This window comes from Hyaena hyaena, unplaced genomic scaffold (assembly GCF_003009895.1).
Source record: "Hyaena hyaena isolate Hyena2069 unplaced genomic scaffold, ASM300989v1 scaffold_429, whole genome shotgun sequence".
NCBI classification, from domain to species: domain Eukaryota; kingdom Metazoa; phylum Chordata; class Mammalia; order Carnivora; family Hyaenidae; genus Hyaena; species Hyaena hyaena.
In genome coordinates this window covers 9,460-20,780 of record NW_024081060.1, presented here as the reverse complement: position 1 = coordinate 20,780, position 11,321 = coordinate 9,460, and the positions used below count along the sequence as shown (strand labels likewise).

At 37.3% G+C, this 11,321-nt stretch overlaps 1 protein-coding gene across 1 annotated transcript in view; it reads left to right on the top strand.

Moving 5' to 3' along the window:
* Positions 1-2,140: 2,140 nt before the first annotated feature.
* C4BPA (complement component 4 binding protein alpha) overlaps positions 2,141-11,321 on the top strand; it is a gene marked incomplete at its 3' end in the record, with an annotated part of 15,390 nt that continues 6,209 nt past the window's right edge. Inside the window, exons 1-7 of the mRNA XM_039252683.1 lie at positions 2,141-2,279; positions 3,290-3,472; positions 4,553-4,652; positions 8,754-8,839; positions 9,000-9,194; positions 10,167-10,349; positions 10,999-11,199. Coding sequence (XP_039108614.1) covers positions 2,141-2,279; positions 3,290-3,472; positions 4,553-4,652; positions 8,754-8,839; positions 9,000-9,194; positions 10,167-10,349; positions 10,999-11,199 — 1,087 coding nt within the window. The remainder of the gene's footprint in view (positions 2,280-3,289; positions 3,473-4,552; positions 4,653-8,753; positions 8,840-8,999; positions 9,195-10,166; positions 10,350-10,998; positions 11,200-11,321) is intronic.

Genomic DNA, 11,321 nt, shown 5'->3' with positions numbered 1-11,321 from the left:
TTTTTCTTTTCTCTTTCTTTCTTTCTTTCTTTCTTTCTTTCTTTCTTTCTTTCTTTCTTTCTTTCTTTCTTTCTTTCTTTTTTACAAATAGTTTATTGTCAAGATGGTATCTCAGTGTGGTTTAGATTTGTATTTCCCTGATGAGGAGGGATGCTGAGCATCGTTTCATGTGTCTGTTGGCCATCTGGATGTCCTCTTTGGAGAAGTGTCAGTTCATATCTTCTGCCCATTTCTTCCCTGGGTTGTTTGTTTTTTGGGTGTGGAGTTTGGTGAGTTCCTTATAGATTTTGGATATTAACCCTTTATCACAGAACTTTCAACAATAGCCCAAACATGGAAAGAGCCTAAGTGTCCATCAACTGATGAGTGTATCAGAAAGATGTGGTTTATCTATACGATGGAATACTACATGGCAATGAGAAAGAATGAAATCTGGTCATGTGTAGCAACATGAATGGACCTTGAGGGTGTTATGGGGAGCGAAATAAGTCAGGCAGAGAAGGACAAATAACATATGTTTGCACACGTAGGAGGATTAGGAGGAACCTAATGGAGGACCATGGGTGAGAAGAAGGGGAAAAATAGTAGGGGAGAGGGAGGGAGGCAAACCGTGAGATACTCTTGAATGCCGAGAACAAAATGAGAGCAGATGGGGTGTGGGGAAGGGGAACGGTGGGCATGGAGGAGGGCACTTGTGGGGATGAGCTCTGGGTGTTATATGGAAACCAACTTGACAATAAACTATTTTTTCAAAAAGATGAAATTCAGTATTTCCTTAGGAGTGAATTTCATACAGTCCTTTGAAAACAAGGACTATTTTTTAAGATATTTATTTTTGAGGGAGAAAGACAGTGTGAGCAGGAGAGAGACAGAGAGAGAGACACACAGAATCTGGAGAAGGCGCTAGGCTCTGAGCTGTCAGCACAGTGCCTGATGCAGGGCTCTTACTCACTACCCGCATGATCATGACCTGAGCCGAAGTCGGCCATTTAACCCACTTAGCCACCCAGGCGTCCCAGAGAACAAGGACTATTATCAATGTTAAATATAAGATACATTGTTTTCCCCAAAGGGAACAGAGCGGTGGAGAGAAAAGTGTTCTTTATGATTTTGCTTGAAACAAGTTTAAATAGTCTGATTAAATAGCGAAAGTACATTTGTCACATACATTTTACTTTTCCTTGTGTATCTCTATGTAAATCTATAGTATTCAGTAATCTCTCTATAAACTGTTCTTTAAAAACTGCAAATTCTTGATGGTTTATTTTCTTTGTTGACAGTTGTCATGAGGAACTGTCAATACTACACAGATCCGGCTCCTTTTCTCCGTCTTATCATTTTCCTGCCTTATGGATTTGTTTTGTTTTATGTTTATTCCTTCTTCTACAAGCCCTCTGCCATTTCCTTGGTCAGACTATCCCTGCGGTTCACATGGCCAATTGCAATAATAGTCTTCCTCAACCTCCCTGTTTCTTCTCTCTGGTTACTTCAATCTGTCATGTACACATCTGCCATACTACTCTTTTCAAAGCATGGTAATGAGTCACTCCTTAGCTTCAAAGCAAAGCAAAAACAAAAAGCAATGATTCTTTATTTCCTGAAGAGTAGTATCTATAAATTCCTAAACCTGACCCTACATCCCATTCAGACAATGTATAAGCTGTTCCTTCTTAGCAACCACTTCCCTATCTCTCCTCTGAGCAGAGTGCTTCTGAAGAATCTAACACTGTCGTGTGTTGTGACATTTGTATTTATGTGCTTTCTTTCATTTTAGGCCTTTATTTCCTAGACGATGTGGATCTAGTAGCATTTATCCTAGTGCATTATGACAAGTAGGAATTCAATGACTATTTATTTTTATGTATTTGTTTTTTGAGAGAGAGAGAGAGAGGGAGTGAGGGAGAGGGAATGAGCAGGTGAGAGGGGTGGAGAGAGAGAGAGAGAGAATTCCAAACAGACAAGCAGACTCCACACTCACCATGGAGTCCAACTCAGGGCTCTATCCCACAGCCCTAGGATCATGACCTGAGACTAAATCAAGAGTTTGCAGCTCAACAGACTGAACCACCCAAGTGTCTCTCAATAACTGTTTATTGAATTGAGTTCTTTCAGCAGAAAAATGTGGGAGAAGCATCAGGTCATGCGCCCTTGTGCTCCAAATGGGATCCATCATAGAAAAAAGAAAATGGCAGCCTGTCCCTTATTTAGGCTGTGGAAAGTCTCTGATCCAACTCTCTTCCAAATGACCTTGGTTGCTGCTCTATTTGCTACTGTTCTTGGTGAGTAATAGAGAGATAAGTTCAGATTGGCAACAAACATTCAAGATCATCCACTTTTTCACTTTTAAGACCAACAGATGATTAAACTTTCAGCAGAAAGCACATTCAGCAACAAGGGATTTAGTTGATCAGAAATTTGGAATTTGAAGTTTGATGGGGATTTGGAATTATTTGGGATTTAGGGGTAATTTGTTTTATCCACAAAGGAAGCAATTTTCTAGACACTTCCTCCTATCATTTCTCCTCCAGGGATTTCCAAAGCATCTGTCACCCAAGCATGACTTGAAACCAATCTGTATGATCTATCAGCCTGACTAAGCAATTGTCACTGCTTCTGGGTCTATCTAGAAGAGAGAGGGGAAATAAGTATAGACTTCTACTAGGACTTCTGAAATGTAAATTAATCCTCTATTTAATTATTGCAAGGTCAGCAGGATTAAGACTTTTATGTTTCAAGGACCCCATGCTTTTTCCTTCACACCATTCAAAATCCAGCATGCACAAAAAATACAAACTAAAAAATGTTGTTCTTATCCATCTCCCAGCTACCTGGGTTTCCTATAGGAAACTCAGAAGTTTCCTATTTCTGAGGCAACCAATCTTACACAATGTTTTTATGATGAAATAATATGCTTCTGTTGAGGGAAATTGTAGGAATTACTGGCTTTGCCCAGTTACTTTGGAGTCAGCAGATCTGAGGAATCTGATAGGTGGATGAAATCACATCTACTATCCTTTTAGATAAGTTATCTCATAAATAGCAGAAAGAGGACGAAAGAGTTCTGCCTTTTATTACTATCATTCATCATTAACATTATCATTATCCTTTATCAGCAAATATGTGCTACTGATCACTCACTGGATTCATTGAACAATGGGGATAATAGGAGTCGTTATTTTTCTTGATTAGAGGAGAATGGTTCTTCCTCTAAAAATTGTACTATTGAAACATTAAGACACTGTGTTTCAAGGTATTAACTTCTGGGATTCTTCGTCTTTTTGGTGTGCAGGTATTTGTGATGTCCCACCGAATTTACACTTTGCTTCTCCAACAAATGTGTTGAACCAGACTTCCTTCAGGTCTGGAACTATCCTGAAATACACCTGCCGCCCTGGTTACAGTAAGGATCTTTTTAAAAGTCAGGTTCTTACCTGCCAACGAAATTTATGGGTCTACGATGAGTTCTGTGTCAGTAAGTGTGAACAATCATTTTTCTTATTTGTGCTTTTCCCTTCTTTGCAAAATTGTTTCAGGAATTAAGTTTTCTGAACACAATTGATAATATTTGATTGCTAAGAAACCATCTAGTTGTCAGTTACTGATTCCAATGTACACATGTGTGCTACCTTTTGAAAAACATAACAAAACCATAAAAATTATAAACTACCTAGTTGCAGTGAAAAATAAGTTTATCGTTTGCAATATAGTTCAATAAACATTTCTTTCCAAAGTGAACTACAAATTCAGTTTTAAGATTTTGAAAAACATCTTCATTCTTTACAAAATTATAAAAAAATGTTATATGGCTAAGGATGCCTGGGTGGTTCAGTGGGTTAAGCTTCTGACCTTTGATTTTGGCTCAGGCCATGATCTCACGGTTTGTGGAATTGAGCCCTGTGTTAGGCTCTGCCCTGACCGCACAGAACCTGTTGGGATTCTCTCTCTCTCTCTCTCTCTCTCTCTGCCCCTTCACCACTTGCATGTAGTCTTTTTATCTCAAAATAAACACATACACTTTTAAAAAAAAGTTATGTGGCTACAGAGCAGTAATGCGGTTTCCAAAGAAACTTCACCCAAAATATTTGCTGTGTTTGGAAGAAGATTCTGTGATTCACTTACAGTTGAGAATAAATTCTGTAATGTTTTTCCAATAGTAAGGGCATACAATCTACAATTTTTGTTATACCTTTTGTAACTCATGAAATGCAGTTTTGAGTGGCCTAAATACAAAGTACATGCTACAGATATAGAATGGATCATAGATTCCTAATCAGTGTCTATCCTGGTTCATAGACTCCATAACCACAGTGATTTAACTGAGTATTTTTCTTTATTTGTGAAATGTACCAGAAAAATATGAGATCACATTTTGTATTCATTTATCCTCCAAAGTAAACATTTAATGTTTCAGGATCAGAAATAAGTTTGAATCTCAGTTTCTAGGTCTTTCTGGAAACATAGGTCAAAGCTAATCAGTCAATCTTCTTTTCTAATGCCTTATCTATGAGTACATGGAATCACTAATTATCATTTTAATATTTTTTTTTGTCAGAGAAAAAATGCAGACACCCTGGAGAATTGCAAAATGGGCAAGTGATAGTTAAGACAGATATCTTGTTTGGATCACACATAGAATTCGCCTGCTCAGAAGGGTGAGTGTGAAGCAATCTAGAAATAATTCTTTTAAATTAATTTTTTAAAAGTAGCTAATGTGTTCATATAGTTCAAAAGTAAAAATGATTGGGCGCCTGGGTGGCTCAGTTGGCTAAGCATCTGACTTCGGCTCAGGTCATGATTTCACGGTTTGTGGATTTGAGCCCCGCATCGGGCTCTGTGCTGACAGCTCAGAGCCTGGAGCCTGTCTTCAGATTCTGTGTCTCCCTCTCTCTGCCCTTCCCCCACTCATGCTCTGTCTCTCTCTGTCTCAAAAATAAACTATAAAAATTTAAAAGAAAAAACAAAAACAAAAATAAAAATGATGTAAAACCGTATACACTGAGAATTTTCACTTCTACTCTCTCACCACCCACTCCATTCTTTTGTGTCCTTAAACAAGGATCCACTTTTATTGGTTTCTTAAGTATCTTTCTAGTGTTTATTTTTTACAAACGCAAGTTAAGAAATCAGTATACATTTTTATTGTACCTTTCCAACAACGAACATAGCTTTGAAGATTCTTTCCTTCCTTTCTCTCTCTCTTTCTTTTCTTTCTCTCTCTCTTTCTTTTCTTTCTTTCTTTCTTTCTTTCAGAGAGAGAGTGAGTGCAGGTAGAGAAGAGGAGCAGAGGTAAAGAGAATCCCAAACAGGCTCCATGTTCAGAATGAAGCCTAATGCAGGGCTTGATCCCACAACCCTGGGATTGTCACCTCAGCTGAGATCAAGGGTTGGGTGTTCAACTGACTGAGTCAACCAGGCACCCCTGAATCTTGCCTTGTTTTTTACTCATCAGTGTATACAGGACATAGTTCCACATTTGTGCATAGAAGTTCCTCATTGATTTACCTTTACAGCTTCATAGAATGTTTCCAATTTTTGCTGTTCTGAATGGTGCTCTAATGTATTACCTTGTACATAAATAATTTTGTACAGATGTAGTTATATCTATAGGGCCAATTTCCAGAGCGGGATTTCTGGGTCAAAGAGTACACATTTTTGAAAATTTTAAAGATATTGCAAAATTGCTCTCCTTAAAGGTTACAGTGTTTTGCAGAGTATGTAAATGTCTTTCTCTTCAAAAACTTTCTGTATTGCCAAGCTTTTGAAAGCTTATAAAGTTTTTGAAAATTTTCCAATTTAATAGGTAAAACTGGAATTTCACTATAGTTTCAATGTATATTTCTTTTATTATGATTGAGGCTGAACATATTTTTACGTGTTCAAGAAACACTACTTATTTGTGGACTATTTGGCATATCCCTTTGCCTATATTTTCAATTAATTTGTTGAATTTTTATTCTTAATTTTTAGGCTAGATATATACATACATGAACCTCTATATATACACAGGATATACACACATGAACCTGTGCTTATTAGGGTTTAGAGCTTTTTTCTGATATGAATTGCAAACTTCTCCCCAAGTATATAATTTTTCTTTTTACATTTTTTTTCTTCTCAAGGAAAAAATGTGTTTCTGCTTCAAGTTCATCAATTTCTCTTTTTAAAATGACTTCTTGGGGGGTGGGGCACCTAGGTGGCTCGGTTGGTTAAGCGTTAGACTCTTAATTTTGGCTCAGGTCATGATCTCATTCTCATGAGTGTGCTCTATGCTGAGCTTGGAGTCTGCTGCTTAGGATTCTCTGTCTCCCTCTGTCTCTCCCCTTCATTCTCTCTCTCTCTCAATCAATCAATCAATCAAATCAATCAATAAAAAAATAAAATAAAATAAAATAAAATAAAATAAAATGACTTCCAGATTTTAGGTCATTGTTTAAAAGTCCTTCTCCAATACAAGATTTTAAAGTATTTGCCTAGATTTCTTCTACTGCTTGCACGTTTTCATATTTTTAATGTTTAAAGCTTTGATCCATTTAGAGTCAACATATAATATACAGCATGAAGTGCATATTTTAGGCTATATTTTTCCATATGACTTTCCTGTTACCGCAAAAGTCCATCTTCAGTTTACTAATTTGAGAGCGCTTTTTGGTACTGCATTAAATTCTCATATGTGTCTCATATATATCATGTATGTATCTATATGTTTCTACTAAATCCCATTGTTTTGCCTCTATATTTATATACTCATTTCACAGTGACCTGCTTATCAAGACTTTATAATGTGTCTTAACAGCCAATATAAGTAGTCTTGCCTTACTGCCTTTAAAAAAAAAAGGCAGACAAAACTTGTTTGTTTTTTACATAAAGTTTTAAGTTAAGCATTTTTTTATTTTATTTTTTTAAAGTTTATTTATTTTGAGAGAGAAAGAGAGAGAGAGGAAGAGAGGAAGAGAGAGGCGGGGAAAGAGAGAGAATGAGTGTGGCTCAAACTCAGGAACTATGAGATCATGACCTGAGCCAAAGTTGGATGCTTAACTGAATGAACCACCCAGCAGCCTCTAAATTTAGCCATATTTTAAAATCAATGCTGGATTAGTGTTTAACTTAGGTTTTGAAGAATAGACTCTTTTAAATGTTGAGTCTCCCTGGACAAAAATAGGCTCTTGTAGGGGATGCAACACTTTTCCTCTCCCCTCTTAGGGTCTCTGACTGGGCCTGAGAATTAGGTTGATATAAAACAGATTAACTGGAGAAAAGCATACACATTTTATTTTTAGACACACGAGGGAGCCTACAGCAGGAGAACTGAAGACCCAAGAGGTGATTAGACCCAAGTGTTTATATGCTAGGTTGAAAAAAAAGTAGCAATTGTAGAAAAATAACAAAAATACATGGGGAAGCTACAGGAAGATTAAGGGTTATTTTCACAAGGTCTGTTTGTATAGAATTCTCTTGGCTTCAACTTTTCATCTCTGGTGATAAGATTGTTCTTTTCCTCGTGGTATAGGGATAGTATCTTCCACATGACAATTTTATCTCCTGCTTTCAGGAAGAAAAGGGAAGTCCAAGTGCCTTTCCTGTGTCTGCCATTTCAAGTGCCTTTAGCTCAAAATAATTTTCAGTAATTTTACTCTTTGCTGTCTTGGAATATATCATTTAGGTCAACATTTTTTGCTATTTGCTGCTATTTTAAAATGTAGATTAGGTAATATTTTACTTCTGTAATACTTTCTTTGATATCCATTTTAAAATAGCTATTTTGTTTTGTTTTGTGTTCCTCCTTCAGGTTCTCCAACTAAGTATGTGTTGATTTTCCTTTGCTTGCTATCTGTGTTTAATATTTTCCTCTAATGTTGTTTTCTTTAGTTTGATTTTCTCACATATGTGAGCCTTATTTATCCCTTATGGCTCCCAACACGGAAAATGAGAGGACTCAGAATGGAAGAGCTGGCAGAACACTAAAGTGCTCCGTTGGAAAAACTGGAAACCACACTTTTCAGTTGGTTTCCTGGGTAGTTTGGAAAACTTACATTTTTAAGAAATTTCAAAATAAGAAAAATACTTACTTCTCACTCTCTTTTATCTTATTAAAAGATTCATTTTTCTTTACTTTATCATTAAGTAAATCCTCTAGTTTGCCGGAGGTCACATTTGCATTAGGCTTCATTCAGAGTGTACATTATTCCTTGATGAGAGTACAATTTTAAAACATACTAACAGTGCCTTTTCTTTCTGTTACCATAATATACAGAGGGCAGTAAGACAAATTAAAGAAAGCTTAGAACTTGTAAAGAGCTATAAAAATGGGAATCGTGAACAGGGAGTTAATGGTGTATTGGAGAGGGTAAGCACCTCTAAGTCAGAAGTAGGCTGCATGTCAGAGGACATGAATGTTTGGGGTCAGTAACCTGGCTGGTACTGTCCTCTACAAAAACACTGCAGAGCACACTCAGATGAAAAGCCTTTTACCCTACATTGTTCTGTTTGAGCTCGGGATAAACTCCACGCTTAATAAATAGTTGATATCCAACAATAGATTCCAGAATAAAAGAATGAATGAACAAACATGCACATCTCATTGCAATGATGAAGTTTTACTGAATGGAGTGCTCAGTGGGAAGTGCTATTTGGAAAACATTGTTTCTTCATTTTTTAAAATATTGAGTAATCAGTTAATTTGTTTAGACCTCTTTATCCAACTTCATTTAGAGTCCGAAGAATTTCATTGAAATCTTTGGTCCTGTCTTATTCAGATATGTTTTAATTGGCTCAGCCACTAGTCATTGTGATATCTATGATAAAGGAGTTGATTGGAGTGATCCTCTCCCACAATGTATAAGTAAGTAAAGACTTTTTCTAACTTCAGCATAAGCCTAAATGATGTTCAGTACTAAAACTCCTGTGCTTCTTTGCTGCATCTTCTATCCTCCATTAAAATTTGTATCATGAATTTTAGATTTGCAAGGATATGTTCCCTGATTATTTCTTTCTCATCCCAGTTGCTAAGTGTGAGCCTCCTCCAGCCATCAGCAATGGGAAACACAATGGTGGAGATGAAGATTTCTATGTATACGGCTCTTCTGTTACCTACAGCTGTGACCCCAACTTCTCACTGTTAGGCAAAGCCTCCATTTCTTGCACAGTGGAAAATAAAAAAATAGGCGTCTGGAGCCCAAGTCCTCCTACTTGTAAGAGTAAGTCATGGTGCCTGGGTGGCTCAATTGGTGAAGCATCTGACTCTTGATATTAGCTCAGGTCATGATCATCGATCAGGTCATGAGATCGAGCCCTTCTCCTCCATATCGAGTCCTGCATGGAGCCTCTCATCTGGCTCCACACTGAGCATGGAGACTGCTTGAGATTTTCTCTCTGCCCCATTCCGCTCGTGTGTGCTCTCTCTCTCAAAATAATTTTAAAAATTAAAAAAATAAAGGTAAGTCACAATGGTGAATTTTGGATTGGAAGGTGAATTTGTTGGGGGAAATGGAATGATTACAAGAGTAATTATTGCTATGATGCTTTCATTTCTTTTCCCCAACTGACTTATGCATGGTGTACCACTGTGCAGTAATAAGCAGCACCAATCTCTCATCGGCTTTGCAAAGTGAATTTGGTTTTCATTCACACTGAGTCTGCTCCATGTCTGGAAGATTCCAGGGCAGTGTAGTCTGGGTGGTAGTTTAGCAACAAACTTAAGCAGTCCATGATGCTTTAATCTTGTGGTACCTGCACATCAAAACGTGCTTTCAAAATCTGCTCAATAGGTGAAGAGAGAAAAGTAAATTATGCCCTGGCTTCTTAAAAGAGCTTTGGAGGCACCTGGGTGCCTTAGTCGGTAAAGTGTTGGACTCTTGATTTTGGCTCAGGTTATGATCTCATGGTTCGTGGGTTTGAACCCTGCATCAGGCTCTGTGCTGACAGCTTGGCGTCTGGAGACTGCTCCAGATTCTGTGTTTCCCACCCTCTGTGCCTCTCTCCCACTTGCGCTCTGTCTCTGTCTCTCTCAAAAATAATAAACAAACATTAAAAATGTTTTGTATGCATCCACTTGGCATATACTGTATTAGGCTTTTGTGTTATAGTTGACACTGGATTAACAACAGCAGTAATATCCTCATTTCCATTTCTTCTTTATAATCCATTCATATCTTCTTTTGATTCTTTAGAAATCTCTTGTTCTAAGCCAGAGATTCAAAATGGAAAAATAATCTTGGGATTTGGACCTCACTATACTTATAAAGACTCCATGGTATTTGACTGCAATAGAGGTTTTATTCTCAAAGGAAGCAGTTTAATCCACTGTGAAGAAGATAACAACTGGAATCCTCCTCCTCCCACTTGTGAGCTCAGTAAGTATGGACCATAAAAGGATTTCATGTTTTCATCTTAATTACCCAGAAATGTTGGTGAGGGCATACTTGTATGATGAGACCCACTTGATCCACAGTGAAAATTTAAATTTAGATCAATGACTGTCTACGTCTTGTAGTTGTTGGGGGAAAAAATGAGACAGTCCACTGGGCGATATCTTCTTTAATCACAAAAGGTTGCCACATACAGTTGTGCAGGTTGTGGACTCTCCAGTGCTAAAGGGAGACATTAACATGGTAGACATTGTGGATTAGTATATTTCTTTCAACAATTCTCTTGCAGTTAGAAGAAAATTGTTTTCTTCCAAAAAAAATCATTACATTATGATAATTTTCCCCCATGGGGGGGACACCTTTTTCTAAATTCCACAAATTTATTATATGGCCTAACTATGATTCTGACACTCTGAAATTATAAACTCATGTGGATCCTTAAGAATTACATTAATACTAATAATGATAACTTGGTGCTAGTCTGTTTCTGGTGTGGTCGATGCATCAGCCAGACCAAGATGGTTTCTGACTGAATGATCACAGGAGATCCTTTGGTAGGGACAGGCTAGTTGATGGTCACTGCTGCATCCCTAGTAATAGTGTCTTTTCCCCCTTGTTCTTCCTTTATGAGCAGATAGTTGTATTGGCTTACCAGACATCCCAAATGCCTCCTGGGAAACATATAACCACCACATGTCAACAAATCAGAGAATTTATAGTGTTGGAACTATGTTGAAATACAGGTGCAATGATGGCTATAAGCCTACTTCAGATTGGCCTACGACTGTGACTTGTCAGGAAAATTTGACTTGGACCCCACATGTAGAGTGTAAGGGTGAGTTTCTGCTTTTTAAATCTTTTTGTGTATTAAATGTCCAAAATGTGCCAGGATTTCTTTTCTTTTTTTTTTTTTTTTTACAAATAGTTTATTGTCAAATTAGTTTCTACATAACACTC